Source organism: Lepidothrix coronata, unplaced genomic scaffold, assembly GCF_001604755.1.
Source record: "Lepidothrix coronata isolate B3197 unplaced genomic scaffold, Lepidothrix_coronata-1.0 Scaffold194, whole genome shotgun sequence".
Classification (NCBI taxonomy): domain Eukaryota; kingdom Metazoa; phylum Chordata; class Aves; order Passeriformes; family Pipridae; genus Lepidothrix; species Lepidothrix coronata.
In genome coordinates this window covers 9,990-28,119 of record NW_016690374.1, presented here as the reverse complement: position 1 = coordinate 28,119, position 18,130 = coordinate 9,990, and the positions used below count along the sequence as shown (strand labels likewise).

Genomic DNA, 18,130 nt, shown 5'->3' with positions numbered 1-18,130 from the left:
TATTTTAAGTTTGTAAACTGCTAAAATAGGAGCTGATTTTTAGAATATATATGATAAATTTTGACACACTGTGAAATGCTAAAGACAAGTCCTAAGCTGTGAAGTATCCCCCTAGCAGAGGATATAAATCCATAAAAATATATTACAAAATATTACATGTTAACTTAGGTGAGCTGTGGCAATAAATAAAAGTGTTCTTACAGTGGTACGACCAATCAGATATCCTTTTTCCTTTTTACAGCAATACTGGACATAAGTAATAGCAATTGTCCTCTTGAAATGAGCATTTATTTTAGCTGCAGAGGAAAGAGATTGAAATGAAACGTGAATCAAATTTTAAGTAGGCTTTTTACAGTTCTCAGAGTTGGTGCAATGAAAAGCAAACAATAGACAGCTTTCTTCTAGTGAAAGTGTAGAGTCATTTATGTTGCCCACTGTACTTTTAAAATGACCATACTGGTTTAAAAGCCCCTCTTACTTTTTCAGCAGCAGAGACTGCCTTTACCACCATACATATCACAAAAAATGTTTCTCTTTAGCCAACTTGAAGAAAGCCAGAGAAGCAGATGAAATTTTTGAGCATTAGGTCTTGTATTTTCTCCCGAGACATTGACAGTGAAACAGAAGTAAGCTCTCACATTCTCAACACCAACAAATCCACAGAGAAGAAATAATTGCTATCGTCAGGGTGTGGGTGACACACACAAATATGCGCACTCCTTCCCCAGGAGAAACAAAAATGAAAGAAAAAAACATTTGGAAAGGAACAAAAAAAGAGAAAAGTCCTCTCTTTTCTGGAACTGGTAGTTTCTCCGGTGCGATACATAGCTTACTAAGCACTTGCCAATACCAATGCAGCAGAAAGATTTTACTGTCTCAGTCATTCCAGTAGTATTGGAGGTATTGGCACAAAGGACACACATTCAAGACTTGAAAAGAGGGCTGACGCCTGAGAAAAAGAGCTGTATCATTTTGAAGACTTCAAACATTAGCTCTTCTGAAAAACAACTGAAACAAACTAAACAACAGCAAAAGGTAGCTGCCTTGGCAATGTGTTCTATTTAAATTCCATGCAAGAAGCCCATTTTTAAATTTTTATTAAGCCAGGTAAGGTCGCAGCTCTTGGTGAACAAAGTCCCTGGACACTGGCATTTTATGTATACTGATCAGCTGAAAAAAGCAGCTAGAAAAAACAAGAATGGCCAAGTAGGATGCATTTGGATCTAGTAGAAAAGTTGAACTGCTTTTTGTCTGGTAAGAACCAAGGCAGGATTTGTTGGAATATGCTGCATCTTCTGTTAGCTATGTCTGAAAAATCCTTACACTTTCAGCCTTTTCCAGGTCTGAGAGGAAAGATATTTAACAAAAGACATAACCAGCAGAATGACCAGGTGCTTGCCAGCATTATGAATGGTGGTGTGAGGACTCAAGCTCTCTGATGGACCAGACAACACTGGAAGATTGATTTGATTACTAACAGTTGGTTCTCATCTGTATTCTCCTCTGCAATAACGAAGCTGGTAAGCCCAAGGGAGGGCACTGCCATATAAGCAGGTGGCTCTACAAGAGGAATCCGTGTGTTTAACACATGGAAAAAAGTCTTTGAACTCTGTATTTGCTTTTGTTTCACAGCAAATGAGAAAGGCTACTGAGCACGATCTGTGCTATAACCCACTGCAGGTGCAAGGCTGTGGAGTGAAAAACAGAGCATAACCTGGCTAGTTTCTCCCTTAGGGAATCGATGCCAGTGTTTTCCAAACAGGGAGAAATGGAACTTCTCAAAGGTGCCCCTGGAGACCCCAGCTGTTTGGCAAGTAAGGACAGCTCCTCTCACCTACCAAAGCAGGCTGCACACCTTGCCTGTTGCTACTCCCTAGAAGGAAAGTGATTGATACTCCATGGTTCTACCTTAGACATTTGTAACATTTCTTATGAGAACAAGCAGGGGAAAAAATAGCCTATATCAAGATTACCCAAAAAACGATAAATCATATGACTAATATAATAAAAATTCAGCATTGGCCTAAGGAAAAGCACAGAACCATTGCTACCAAAAGAGTTACAAACAACTGGAAATGTGAGGCTAGAACTCATGCTACATTTTGGCAGGAACCTGACCTGCACTCCTGGCACCTGCTATCCTCCACCACGGCTCTGCCAGATCCTCATCAGTTCTTAAATATCTGAATGCAAACCAAGGAATTTTAAAAACAGATTGTACTTAGGTACAAACCAATAGCTGCCTGTGTTAAGAATATATGTTGCAAGAAATTAAAATATATTTAAGAGTGAAAAAAATGCACTGAGTCTGATTTTCACGCTACATCTGTTAAGACTTAATTGTTAGCTAAGCAGGATGTTTCAGAACTGATTAAGTTCCACTGAATTTATTAAAAAAAAAAAAGCTGAAGTAATCAGTCAAAAAGTATTTAGAACCCATGGCAGAACAAATCCCAGAGATATTTTCTGTGATATGTTGACAGTATGTTATAAAAGTAGTTGAAATGGTGTGTGGAGTTCTACAAAAATAAAAACATCTTTACAAATAGGAAAAATATTCAGATACCAAGAATGATTTTATGAGCTCTTGAAATTTGCCCATATGTATTAAAAAAGTCACTTCTCTGCTAGGTATTTTAAATATTATAGTTGTATGTCACAAAACTGAAATACTTCACTAAGGCAGAAACTGTTGCAAGACTTCTGAAATTCTAAGGCAGATGATGTTTATACAACAAGCAGACTCCTGTTATTAATAACCAGATCTTTCCATTACTTGCACTACAAGTATTCTGTATGTGCACAACACATTTTCATTTGTTTCAAGAAACCTGTTTTCCATTCAGATGCCATTAAATAACCAATAACTTTCACACTTTAAATAACTAAATCCTTCAAGATGTGCAGTGAGACTGCTTGCCTCTTGCTCTCAACTCTGCTGAAGCCTGATCAGTTTTACTATCAGTATTATTTTTGGGGTGAGTTTTTAAAAATGTCTTTCATTCACTGAGAAGCTGTAATATATCTTCTCATTGACAACTGTTTTTCAGAAAGCAAAATAGCTAGTAATGTTCAAAACAGAACATTTTGCCAAATTTTTACCTAATCAGTACACACTGCAGTCAATCGAGATAAGAACTCTGATTCTGCATCACTCTTCAGCCAGTCAGCAATGCCACAAAGGGAAAAATAGGAATCAGTCACAACAAAGCAACAAGCTTATTGTAACCTAACTGTGGTTGCACACAGACATAACCACAAAAATACGAATGCAATTAATACAATGTCAGTATAATTTTAAGGATCAAAAATGTATTCTCCTATTTGACTGTACAAGGAATGTATCTCAGGTACCTTCAGCACTGTCTCAAAACATCATTGAAGGCATAGAAATGGAACTGGAGAAAGAAAAAGGACATCTTTCCCCTGTGCAATGATATGCTAAAACATGCTTCTTCTTAAATGATTTTTCTCCTTTCCACTGAACACACCACTGCTCAATCCTTTCTCCTGCTCTCCCACCAGACCATGCATGGCTCCTTGCTGGTGCAGCTGCAGGGGCTATCACGCTGGAAGGCAGCTCTCGCCTAACGCCTCTGCTCTCAGGGCAGCTCCTCTTGCAGCTATTTATCGTCTGCTATTTTTCTCAACCTAATAAATTTTTCTGAGAAACGAGAGCAAACAAATAAGTTGGTGAGTGGCCAGTGGTTAATACACCAAAACATCAGCCTGGCTTGAATGCTGTGGTGAGCAAGACTCCATTTCCCCTCAAGAATCCCATCTCTGATACTGTTACATAGTACCTTGTGATGCAATCACTATAAAAATGCATTAGTGCTTATTTTGATTTCGCAACAAAGCTTATGTCCAGACATAAATGCACATTATCAAGATTACAGGAATTTCGGACATATTTCTAGATAAAAAACTATTTACTGCCAAATTTATTTTTAGATAAACCAATCCCATGAAGATCATCAGTGTTGCATCACAAAGCCTGTGTAACTAAGTTATCAGTGTTAACGTGTTATTCCTGAGGACAAAAGGAGAAACGAAAAAACTCTTATTCAGCTTATCTATTTACCAACAATTGTCTGAGGTACATTTTATCCAGAACATCAATTTTATTGTTGTATTTGGACACTTAAGGGAAAGTGAAAGCTCATATGTATACAATAATTTGAAGACTTTCATAGGGTTGTGATAGGAATGCTATTTGGGTGATGAAGGATAGTTGAAGATGAAAAATTCACAGTATGGAATGGTTACAAGCAGAAATTTTCAGCTATCAATGTTTATCGTTGCTTGTGTCTGCAAATCCCTTAACAGAAACATTATTTTTCTTCCCTCATAATACCACTTTAAGAAATGAATAAACAACAATGACTAAGAAGCTTTGGCTGGAAATGGCTTATTTTTAAAAATTTTCTAAAATTCAGAAGAGATTCATATAATGACCTTAAACCATCATGTTGCCTCTTTGGTTTAGCTTCACTTTACCTTCCATCTAGCACTAGGCAAAGGGGCATTTCTGTCCTGCATACCCCAGCTTGTAGAGTTCTCTAATGTATTTGGAGGATTTGTGCAACAACATATCTGCAGTGAAAAAACACTAAATGCAGAAAGAGAAAGAAAACAATTTCTTTGTTAGCACATTAGCAATTCAAGAGGATTGAATTCAGTTCCCAGCAGTATCAATGGCTCCCTGTATAACATGTCAATCCTCACTTCCCATATGGAGCTTCACCACTTAGACAAGCTTAAATCTTATTCTTTGACTCTGAATCCTAAATTGTAGATCTGACACTGATGCACAGCTCATATCAGTCTGATTAGTTATTACATAAAAAATTCAGGTCAAAATGAAGACATTGAAATATAGGCATCTGAACTCCCACTAGAAGCAAAAAATTCAAGATCCAGAAATAAAAATACTGACTCAGTTTGTTCTGAAATGCTAATCTACTGATTGGTCCCTCTTGGCTCTCCAAACACCACCAACTGCACCAGCATTGTCCTCAACTAAGGACAATGGAGAACTCAATTTTCTAGCCACTGTAGCCTTGCACTATATCCTTTCCTCAGATTCACTCACAGTCATGACCATGCTGATGCTGTGACAAGATGAAGCCACACATCATATCAGGCCTGCAAACATACCACAACTTTGCACCAACCATGTTTTTGCAAAAAGCTTAATCAACTAGAACAAATTCTCCCAGCAGACTTACAACACACTGATACCCACTGACAGTTAGGACTCTGCCATGGAAATACTGCCTCTGGCACCCTGGTGCTGTAGAACATAGGAAAATCTGTTTTACTGCAGCTGAATGAGTGAAGATGCTGTGATACATTAAATCTGGACTGAGTTTATACAGACAGATCAAGATCTTTATTTACGAGGTATCAATTGTTATCAGATGAGCTAATCTGAAGGTTTGTCTTCTACTTGGAAAAAGAATAATCTTCTCCAGAAAAAAATGAACATAAACACCATTCGGATCCAATGTACTGCAAAATCTTCATTTTCTAAAGGACTCTTGAACTTGTAGTCCTTTTCAAAAATTAACACAGATTTTCTTATATATTCTACAACAACAACACATCAGAGATGGTATTTCCATGGAGAAGTTCTAACACTAGCTGTCTAATCTGGAATATGAACCTAAGTATGCACAGCTGCTTAAGACACAAGTTTTACATGAATGGTCTCTCAAAAGTACTCCTGCATTGCAATGAAAATTCAGTGTAAGTCAGCTGAGTCTTATCCTTCCCATACCTGTTACCTTAAAAATGCTAGAATTTCTGATGCAACACAAATTCATAGTATTCTTATTAGATATTACTACACTTTGTGAAATATTTTTACATCACAATAAGAAGAGTAACAGAGAACACTTTTACATTAAACTATCATTGCATCAGGTATGACGGTTTACAGGAACATCCCACAGATTACCCAGAAGAACTTGGCTGATTTTGCAGTGTTACCACACATCCCTGTGGTAACATTGTTTTAACACAAGATTACATGGCACATAGCCACGAATCCAAAAATCCTGATGGTGCATTTAGTATGGACTGCACCAACTAGTACAAAATGCTGTTGTAGGTGTTTGGTACTGGCACAAATGCTGTGCCACGCTACCACATCTCATTTACTGTTTGCCACAGTTTATAAAGAGGTGGCTGCTTCCTTCCATGAAATAACTAACAGCAGTAGAATTAGGCAAATATTCAGAAAGTAACTCAGTGTAAAACGCTGCCTCTAAATGCAAGCAAGTTTTTTTTGGACAGTGTCTTTACTCCTTTATAGAGCTCTTTGCTTTGTCAATATGCAGAACAAAATAAGTCTGTCAGGAAATTGCACTTGTTATCAGCTCATTCTCCTTAGATGGCAGTACTGTAAATATTTTTCTTCATTATCACTCTGTCAGTAAATAACTTTGAAGGTGTGATTTAATCAAGAGGAATGCCAATATTTCACAACTTTTGGCCTACCCTAAAGGAAATAAGTAACAGAGAAACCCATGCACCAGGAAAAAAATGAGCAGAGGTAGTGGACCAAGGTCTATCAAATAGGGTTCAAGACCACTTTGGTTGAATGACAGTTGATATATTTGCAGTACAGTTCATCTGTTTTCTTATCTGGTAAAGCGTTCTATAATAAATAAAAATTTATTGCATGTTTTGCAACCTTGTCAAAAGGCACGCCTAAGATTTTTGCTTCAGAAATAAATTCCACCCAACTGTGTACAAGAATTCACTTGACAATTTAGACATAGTTAAAATATTTTTGTATTTTCTAATGCCAACACTTTTCATCTAGCACCAACTCATCTGTTTTGCACAATACCACATTTACTTTCTACTAAATTCAATTATGTTTAAAAACTATCAGGAGATTTCAAAGTAATTCTCCAATGACAACTACTCATGAGGAAAAAACAACAAGGCTTTTGGTCAAGAACCCCTATTCTCAAACCCATAACTGCTTCTCATCCCCCTTTTCGCTTGCCTTTTTCCCTTTTGGGAGTGTTTATCTCTGAACAGAAAAAAGCAACAGAATGTCATGATCAACCTCAGTAATATTTTTTTGGTGTACACAACTAAATTGCTTGTGAGGCTGGTCATATGTTTCTTCTGCATATTGTCTGTAAAAAAAGACAGCAGAAACAAAACTTTAGAACAGTCCCAAGCTCTTCACATTACTATAAACAGCACTGGCAAACTCCAAGTAAGTATTAATGAAACCAAATGTTTACTGCCAAAGTGCTTCAAATTCTTCTGGGAGTTTTTTTTTTTTTACTTATTAGCAATTAATCAAAAATAGGTAGAGAATAACCAAATCATTACAGCTTGAAGTTCAGCGTTATAAGACTCACCAATTGTATGCAGGATCACATGGTAAAATTGCACCTAAGTATGCAGTAAGTGAAGGGCTTTCTAGGATACGTGGTGGCATGCCTGTTTTCCTTTCTACAGGCACTGTTCAGGGTGAAAGAAAAATATTTTTATCCTATAAGCAGAAAGTTTCCAAAAATAATGGCTGCTTCACTATGAAGTTCACTATCTTGGTCTACTCTGAATACACCAGGACAGACACCTGACATAGGTCTGTTTATTATCCTCACATGAAACTCTTCCAAACACAAAGAACAAACCACTGCCTTTAAAATACTGCAAATGCCATTTTCCCCTGCTATCAAATTCTATGTCTGTTTGCAGTTACATGAAAACCTGAAATCCCAAGCAATATGACTTCAAGAGAACTGCTTACCATTGTGTTTATGCTGCTGGCCAAAGAATCCACACCAATGATGTTTAAAAAAATGTTTAGGAGCATTAGATACAAGCATTAACACTTTTCTATTGATCATCTATGATGCTATTGCTATAAGCCTGACCTCAATTTGAAATGCTAAATATGCATTACTGTAAAGACTTTTCTTCTTGTCATTATTTATTAATTTCTGTTTAATGCTGTTTCCTACTCATATTAGCAAAGCAACTGAAATTAACTTGGCTGCATTACAAATAAATATTACAACATACCACTTCATTAAAAACCTGCATGTGTGCTATTATAGTTGGAGTAACTAGTTAATATGTATAAACTGCTAAGACTGGAAAACACTTATTTGTCCAACCTTGTTTTCAGAGATAACTTTCTGAAATCTACACCTTCAAAACTAAAAATTTCTCTGTTCACTGTCTTTCATATTGGAAAACTCAAAATAAAATCCCTTCTAGGTTTTTAACTTCATGATTTAAGTTTTGAAGGGGAAAGAACTCTAACACCCATACATTAAAAAATAGGGTATTCTGAAAATCTTCATAACTTTCAAGGTCATAAAGTCCTTCTAAGGATTTATATGCAGCTTCGTGTAATATTAGAAGCTGTATGTCAGCAGTGAATCCATGTATCCTTATCACCTATAGATTTTTGGCAGACACAGGAAAACTTTTTTTATTACAGATACTTGTGTCTTATTCTTTGACCACTTGAAGCTCAGTGAACTTTGTTCTGTCCTAGGTTTTTCATATGCTTGACTCAAAGTGCACTCAGGTCTCCTTCTTTCTTCCTGTCTCTCAAGCCTTTCCACAGTACCTTGAATTCCCTTCTGCATTTCCTGTTCAATACCCCCAAGTCACTATGACATTTGCTGGTAGGTGGGCAGAGCATCCCAGAGTATGAATGGCTTTTGCTAAACAACCTGCTCTCTGGTTGGTATGTGCAGATTGCAGCAAACAATTACTAAAGCTGAGATTTCTCCCTCTTTCCCTCAGCAAATTTACTAATAGAATATTTGTCCTCTAAGTGACAATCCTCTCTAGAACTTGGACAACTTAAACCTTTCTAAACAAACAAACAAACAAAATCTTAGAAAAACTGTAAACCCCAAAATTTCTGAGGAGAAAAAACCCCCCATATATAATTTAAAAAAGATTATTATGGAAATAAGAGAAAATGATAGAAAGACAAAAGAAGCTTAAGGAATGGGGCACTCTTAATGAGGACAGAAAACCAGGAAAAAAGGAGGATAATAACATGTGCACTTTTTAGTTGTGTGCTGTTCCTATCTTTTCAGAAAGCATGCTTTTAAGAGTACTTTTTTAAAAATACGCATGCAATTTTGGTTTGTTCTTAACTAGGTTTTGTATAAACCAAAGGAGATTTGAAACCAAAAACCTAGAACTGAACTCCGTGCTTCATTACTCTCATTCAACTCACTCCCATCACTGTTTCTTCTACGAAAAAAGGTCACAGAGTGGCCTTTTCACAGTACTGGTGAAGTGGATAGACAGATAACATTCTATTTTCTGTGGCATGTAAGTAACTGAGGAACTACATACTGATCAGACACGTAAATTATGTAGAAATGTCACCATCAAGTCACCAGATTTCTAAATCATCAGCCTTACTTTGCTTGTGAAAAGGGTAGTGGTGTCTGTGAGAATTCATATGGGCAACATTTATAAATTGGCTTCTGCTGATTTATGTAAGACAGAGGACTTTATCCCAGTGATTTGCAAATTACATCTCTAAGGGAACCTGCAAGTTTCTTTTCCTTCACAAATACAATGACGACAAAACAACTTACGTTCAACTTGATCAAACATTACTGAGAACAAGAAATCTCTTGGTGTCATGTAATATTCTCCTTCATATTCCAATGATGCAAAATGCATGAAGCGGTGCTTTCGAAGAGACAGCCTTTCATCCATTTCTGCATGAATGACATCTTCCTTCTGAAAAAGAAAAAAAATCCATGCAGAAAGATTGTTGCATTTGTAGACCAAAGCTGTAAATAGGAAGAATCCTATACCCAATCTTGATTAAACTCAATATTTTGTGGGTAGCCACAACAAGAGGCTACCAGGAATTAAAGCTTTTATGACACAGTCTTAATGAATGGTATGCTTATACAACATACAAAGTATTTTTTGGCTTCATTGAGAGCATGCTTTAACAACACAGCTGAGCCAAATTAATGGCTTGCTGTCACCAAAGAGTCCCCCTGCTTCCCACTTCCCTGCTCTTGGCTATATGGTCCTGTTCCTCCTTGTTTGCCAGCTCTGCTACTTGGACTCTCGCTGAGACAAATTCAGCTCACTAACTCAACTAAAAAACTAAACCCACCAAAGAGCAAATAGTATTTTTTCAGGTTAGTGACTAGCTCAGCAAAGGCTGAAATGAGCTCTGTTTTTGTGCAAATGATCCACTCCTGAAGTTAATTATCAAGTTGTGGAGCAACTCCTAAAATGGGAGAATAATGATGTTCTAGTTTAAATATGGGCCTATCTTTGAGAGAAGTCAGAAAAATGGGAAAAGCAATGAAAATACCAACAAAAGAGCCAAAGATCATATCACTAAACCCAAAGATTCAACTAGTCAAGCAAACAGAAACCTTCCAACTCCACCCTTAAATATTGAGAGACTCAGGATCAAAATCATTCAAGTTGACAGCTCTACAAGTAGTAACAGCACTTACTGGCAGCAAGAGGACACAGACACAGTGAAACAGAGATGTTTACATTTTAGGATTTCAGAGACAGTAACTGACAACAGGAAACAGGAAAACAAGAAACTCTAAAAGTCAGAACACACACTGTGTGTATTTGAACATTAATTGTGGAACAACAACTATCATAATATATTATACTTAATTATAATTCTATGAAGGCTTCAACTTGCCATTTAATCCCATGCCTGGCACCCCTGTGTTAGCATTAAGGACTTGTCAAAATACTTCACTGCATGATAGGATACAAGCGCCTTGTGATAGTCAATTTTAGTTTCCCCTTGTCGCATGTTTATTTCCCTCAAACCTTGGGTTTCAGTGAAGGGGGAGAGAGAACCAACAATAAGAAAAACCCCAAATACTCACAATTAAGATTTAAAACAGTCATATTCTGATACACCAGAAAAATGAGGGCTACTTCTAAGTATATGAAGCCAAGATTTCCTTTGGTTTAGATAGAACCATTTCGTACCACAGTCACTGTCTTAAGCTTCTTACACAGTATGGAGCTTCATCATGGCCTAGAACACAAGTGCACTGCTGCTGTTCAGACCTGTGTGTTCTGGAAAACACTGCTGAAAAATAAGTCTAATATAGCAGGAACTTTAGATTTATTCTTTTTAAAACTTTGAGGGACAAGTGACTCTGTAATTGCTTAGTTAACAAGACTTAACAAACGCTGCAAATATCAAATGAATAGTTCATAGCTGCTGGGTATTAACATGCAGCATTCTTATTAAAATCATCTCCTTCTCAGAGTAACATGAGCAATTTTTGCCTGATGGCAAATTTAAAAAGAAAATGGAAAATTGCTTCACAGTTGTCCTTTAACTAAAATTATGGAATGAAAGGCAATCTTTCTGCACAAATACAAAATAAAAAAGTTCAGACAAGAAGTAAAAAGTTAATCCTACAACATCTTCAAACCAACTGGGTTTTCAAGTTTTTTAAGTCTTGCAGTATTTTCTGAATACTGTCTAGAGCTAAACTTGATTTTAACTGATATCAAAGCACTGAATTTCAGCAATCCACGATTTTAACTGAAATTGATTGGTACAAATTCACATATTAACTCTGAAGAGTGCCTTGTATTTGAAAAAGAATGTACTCCCATCAGAATTACAATCATGTGTGACTGTGGATTCATCAAACCTTTTCTTTTTGTGAAACTAGAATCCCTGATTTGCAAAACAGCCTTGGGTAACTTCTTATGAAAGTCAGCTTCAAATACTAGCACAAATAAGAAAAGAAAACCTTACAGGATGAAATGTGGCAGCTGTGCCATCTCCTACTTCATTTTAAAAGCTCTTGCAAAATTCCTGACATCCTGCCACTGTGTGAGAAACTCGGCATCTGCAAAGAGCACTCTGACCCCTCTGGACATGAGCACAAGCTCAGCTAGAACAGCTACAAACTCTTTTAAAAGCTGCATCCCTCCCTCTCCTTCACTGTTGTTTTCTTCACCGATACAAATGTCTCCAAGGCTTCAGCAAAGCAGGGATGCCAGACCCACCAACGACAATTGGTAAACGATGGAAATACATGGGCAGAAGTAGAGAGCTCTAAAGTTTTGAAAAAAGATTAGAAGCAAAACTCCCATTTGTTCCCAGAAGAGATAAATGAGTGAATAACTATTCTATTCACTATTCGAAATGCCTAAACAAAGATTAAATAAAAATTGCGTTTTGAAGAAAAGGCTGATTCAATCACATAAGATTGATCTTCTTTTGAAGTACCAATCTAAAGTGTGTATAGAAGAGCAAGCTCTCTCAACAATTCAGTATCCTTCCCACTTCAATTAAATCCTGACTAATTTCCAAGTACTTTTTCCTGAGTCATCCAAAGAGGTCGTCAGATAAAAAATATTTGACATTCCTGACATTTCTAAAAACACTGTCAAAGCTCATTTTGCTCATAAAAATGCATGTATTGGGCAAAAAGCAGAGTTTTGCTCTCTAATTGTATTCCACAAAATGACTTTCGAGTAAAGACAAGTATACTGCAGGAAACAATTATGTATTTAAGGCTGAACTTCACATATTAAGGTATCTGTAATCTAACATCTCAGCGGTTTCCAAGAGTGGAAATTCAAAGCAAGCTGGATACAAAAAGTCAAATTTTGGAGAGGCAATGGATGAGAAGAATCTATTACTATTGCTCCCACAAGATTCTTGTAAGCATAATTTAAAATAACCCTGAGATTGACTTGGGCTTATTTCTGTCTTTAACAGCGCCATACAAGAAGAAATCAAACCACAAAGGGCTATCTATGTGGCATGAACGGTAACGCTTGGGCTGAAATTCCATTCTTAACTTGTTATCCTGTGTGTGGGTCCAACCAGGTCTCCAAATGCTGCGTGCTCCCACATGCTCCACAGCATCCCCACAACCATGTGAACTGAGAATGAAGTTTCAGCTTTAACGTGGAATTTAGTTGCCTTTATGGTTTTATGTGAAGCCTCCAACGCCAATTTCACAATGTCCATGGTAAAGCTATAATAGTTGATGGTAAATTAGAATTGAATGACATCAAAAGGGCTCTAAAAGGATTCAAGTGTTTTGCTCTGCAGTTGACATGGCATGGGATCAGTGGCTGACCAGACACTGGCGTCTACAAGCATTACCAAAGACTCTGTTTTCCTTCTTGGCTTCCTGCAATGCCTAAGGGTAACAACATTACTTCACAGAATTAATTTTCGGGTTGATATAATGAATCTATTTATCGGTCTCTTAATTTAAGATGTTGTTAAAGAATTCATTCAAATATTTGGCTTTGATTTTTTTGGCACAAAAAACAGCAAACTTAAGTCAAATAAAACTCTTACATCTATTGTATCTTTGAACTTCTTTAAAAAATACATTAAATAAAAATGAAGAGTGACATAAATAAAACCTCAATAATCCTTACCTGTGGTTTTAGTAACACTGCTGATCAATGTGATGTGATTTTTGGTAACACTAATTCTTCACCCATTAAAAATCTAAGTCCTTGTGTACAAACTCAAATATTTACTGCTGATTATTAGTCTGAAATGACTTAAAATAGCACATACATTTACCTCTCCCTTCAATTTCAAATTCTGTCTTCCCCTTTCATTCATTTGACTTTTTCTCCCTTTGCACAGAATTTGGTATTTTGATGTGCTTGTGGCTTTCATGTTTTCCATCTTATTTTTTATGCTTTTAAAATAGAATGCACTTTCCAGTTAATATTTCCAATATAATTTTTCTTTCTTCACTCTATTCCTTTTCATATAATCTACTTACTTTGCCTCTTTGTATCCTTTCTTCCATCATCTACAGACCTTCTTTCACTTTCCCTTTCCCTCAGGAAAAATTAAAATTAAGCTATTTTAAAATTTCTTTTTCCTTGTCTGAAAAGAGGCTCAATGTTTTTTTTTTTCTTCCTTTCTTTAATCTGGAAGAATTAACTCGTACCACTCATTTTACCTGCTACAAGAATAACTAAACCAATGTGTGGGATGTAATTAAAATCCAGTTGGTGCCAGCAGGCTCCCTGGGAGCCTTAGGTTTGGATCCATTAATTCACACTAGATCTACAGAAGAATTTAGAAACTCTATATCAAATTCTGTAAGAGGGATGAAAACTTTACAGTTAACTAGTGTCATTATTGTATCTCAGTTTCAACTCAATCCAATTCAAAATGATCAAAATAACAGAAAACGCAACTTGACCTCAAACCCCGCTGCACATGTTAATGTACCCAGTATGCATGCTGAACATGCAGAGGATAATGCTCAGAACTCAAGGTTTGAAAGTTTCATACGATGCAAAAATTGATAGGTAAAAAGACTTTTGACAAGAAATGCATTTGATAGAAATATGTGACTTAGAGAAAGCTAACATTTAAGATTGTAATATTTAAGAAAGCTTGTGTATGTGCAAAAGTAGTTTGTGCTTTCACAATAAAAAAGCGAGCCTTGTATTATGCCCAGTCTTGATCAAATGCGCCAGACAAAACAAACATCACATTAAAGACATAAAATTAGAACCAAAATGTTCTCATGAAGTAAATTGATCTGTATTATATTTTTCAATGTCATATTTTCTGACCTTGCAGACCAAACTGCCAGCCTAGACATAAAGTAAGCCAGGGGAAAAAAAGCACTGAACTTATACAAACTTATTTCTCTGGAAATAAGTTCTAAGTATTTGAATGACTGTTTAGCAATGTGAAACTAAATAAACAACATTACTAAATATTCCAACAGTCTTGAAATGCCTAAATATGAAAAGGGTAAAAGCTTAAATATCTTCTCAGGAGCTACTTTTGAGACACAGAAGAGACTGCCAAAATAAGGAAAAGCGCAGAATGAAAAAGCCTTATATCTGGCTGCTCTTAATGCTGCTGATGTAAATACTCAAAAATCAGATGAAGCCCTTTCTATGCACTAACAGCTGCCACTCCCCTTCTTTCTTTCAAATAGCTGCTCAGTCAGTTCTGCTGTGCTGATACTAATTAGTAAGGGTTATGTTTGAAACAGCAGCTGAACAGTTTACTTGTACATAAACCTCTGATGTTTTTGGTTTTAATTTTTCTCTCCCACTCTTTGTATTTCACTGAGTTCTGACTAAACTGTGCATACAGAGCAGATCTTCTACTGTTATGAGAACCCATACAGATAGAGAATTAACTCAAATATGAGAATAATACAGAAAACGGTCTCAGTTTATAAGTGTTTTTAATTTCAGCACTTAGTTCTAGAAATTTCAGCCTTGGCACAGCTTGTTTTTAAACATAAGCTTAAAACGAAGTAGAAAGCTACCACATTTCTCCTAACAGAACATAACGAAGGCAGATAAGGTGCCCAAGCTCTAATAAGCCAGGGAATCAGTTCATTTAACAAACCATACATTTTCACATCTACTTGCAAGTTATCACACCGCCCTACTTACACATTCCCCTACTGAGGCTGACATAGCACTTGAACACACTGGTGCAGAAGTACTAAATACATACAGAGTGGCAGGGGGACCACACTGATGCCTCAAAGGCACATACCCATAAATGTGTTCGAATGGCTTTCTGGGAAAGCTCATCACACTGCTATTGTATTTAACTGTCAGTGGACTCAAGTGAAAAATGTGTTATACCTACTTCTCACTGACCTTTTTCAGTCAATCACTGCACATTAAAGTGCAGTTAAAATGTGAAGACACAAATACATTTATGTCTAGAAGTAAGACAAGCTAGATATTTTTGAAAGATACTATGTGCAAATGAGTAAACAATACATGGTGCTTAACTATTTGCCTCTAAAATCATAGAATCATAGAATTATATAGAATGGATTGGGTTGGAAGGGATGTTAAACACCACCTAGTTTCAAACCCCCTGCCAACGAGATCAGGTTGCTCAAATGCCCATCCAACCGGGTCTTGAACACCTCCAGAGATGGGGCACCCACAACTTATATGCAACAGGTGCCAGTGCCTCACCACCCTCACAGTAAAGAACTTGTTCCTAATATGCAATCTAAACCTGCCCTCTTTCACTTTGAAACCATTACCCCTTGTCACATGCCCCTTTAAAAAAATCCTCTCCAGCTTTTGTGTAGCCCCCCTTTAGGTACTGGAAGGCTGCTTCATCGCAGAGTTGCTCCTGCCCACTGATCATCTTTGTGGCCTTCCACCAGAGTCACTCCTGCAGGTCCATGTACATTGGAGGCCCCAGAGCTGGGTGCAGTACTCCAGGAGGGGTCTCACGAGAGAGGAACAGAGGGGCAGAAAGCACTCCCCTGAACATGTTGGTAAAGCTTGTTTTGAATTGCCATATCTTTATTTTATCTCCCCATTCTCAATTCAAATGATGTATGGAGTGTCTCTCAGCACACCTTCTCAGGAGGAGCTGGGAAAGGCTCTAATCCATCTGATTTTGTTTACCCTGAGCTTGCAGATCTTTAGGATTTTCAAGTTAATAGGAGTTTACCCCTTAAGCGTGCTTGTGCTGTAGAAAGAAACCATATGCCCTTTCAAATAACTTCTTGCTTTGTTTGAGTAACTCAGATAGTAGCTCTACTTCATCTGTTCTGAACTGCCTCAAGAGATAACCCATTTATTACATGGGGTTCAGCTTTAACTGCACGCCTTTCAAAATGGGACTGTATTTGCCTGAGTTTGAGAAGTGCAGCTTCAAACCGTGGGAATTTTTTCAGTCTGACTGATGCCAACTGCATGGTGCCACGTATTTACCTGATACTTTATAGCTTTAAAAGGTTTTTACTGTTGTAGTGCTTGGCCCTGTAACAACTGTACAGACAGGGAAAAAGTTAACAGCTTTAATAGCAAGTGATTGAATGCTAGATCAGCTTTTGTTCTGAACAAGAAGACAAATTAATTCTGGATTCACTGTTTCCATGAAAGAATTTAAAGGAAAAAATAAACTGTTTAATGGTAGATGCAGTAGACTGACCTAAGCAGAAGAACATAAAGGAATGCATGTTCAAAACTGAGATTAGGAGAAGATGACAAAAAGGGGAAGTGACTTTCCAATAGGCAAGGTAAGTAGAACAGGCTCAAAAGAAATTTAAAGTGATGAAACACCGAGGATAAGGGAGCTAGACTTGATGCAGCAGTATGAAAGACAGTCAAGGTACATAATAAACTCCGAAGTGGTTAAGTTTTCAAGATTTCATTTTCTTTTGTAATTAAACAGATGTATCCTGTTGGCATTTAATGGTTGTGTATATTTAAGTATATCCACGTCCATGTATGAATAAGAGAGACTAGAAAGAAGATGGCTCACCTAATCTACTTAAGGGCTGAGAAAGAAGTGGTAAATACAATGGTATGGGAATTAAGATAGTAGGGAGTTTAGTGATAATTGGAGGAAAAAAGCAAAACAAACAAACAAACAAAAATATACCAGAATTTGTCTCACAACTTTTTTAAAACAGCTTCTAAGTGCCTCTGTCAATGATTACATACAATTTCAATAGTTCTGTACCCCCTATGTTTGCAGCAATGTGCCAAAAGCATTCCTGAAAAGCCATTACGCCAGCATGGTATCTTACAGACAGTGCATCATATGCTTCAAGGGAAACACTGGGAAAGAAACTGCCTCTCTGTCATCAGAGAAGATTGTCACTGGCATGATTCCGAAACAACGTTTCAGAATACCAATCTTGTTTAAGCAGTATTCTTAACGTGTTTGCACATCCAAAAATGTTTTAAACAGTGGCTGAAGGAACGGTGCCATCCATAAGAGGAGATGTAGAAGAGCCTTAGATTGTTTTATTGCTCCCTGAAACACACTGCGTGCCTAGTAAATTAAAATGCAAGTTCTGTTAATTTTTTACCAAGGTACTTTGGACTTGCCTTGCCAGGGAAGTTTCACCACAACACTGGGACAGCATTACAAGAAACACACGCAGTGCTGCAGTTGCCAACCAGGCGAACACAGCACTGATCAAAACCAACTGCGCAGCCGCAGAACCTATGGACTTACAACTACTTCCCTACCACAGACAAGCATAGACAAAGCAGAAATATCCTGGGACTTCATCATCCTGGACTAAGAACTATGTTTCCGTATGGAAGAGTAAATACAACTCAAACCAGACGCCTCCATAAGGCTTAC

General features: G+C 37.0%; 1 protein-coding gene across 1 annotated transcript in view; it reads right to left on the bottom strand.

Annotated features, from left to right (window-relative positions):
• The window catches only part of MICU2 (mitochondrial calcium uptake 2), a 67,104-nt gene extending 57,339 nt beyond the window's left edge, over positions 1-9,765 (bottom strand). The window contains exon 1 of the mRNA XM_017831647.1: positions 9,609-9,765. Within this exon, the coding sequence (XP_017687136.1) occupies positions 9,609-9,732 (124 nt within the window). The 5' untranslated portion in view covers positions 9,733-9,765. The remainder of the gene's footprint in view (positions 1-9,608) is intronic.
• Between the last annotated feature and the right edge of the window lie 8,365 nt (positions 9,766-18,130).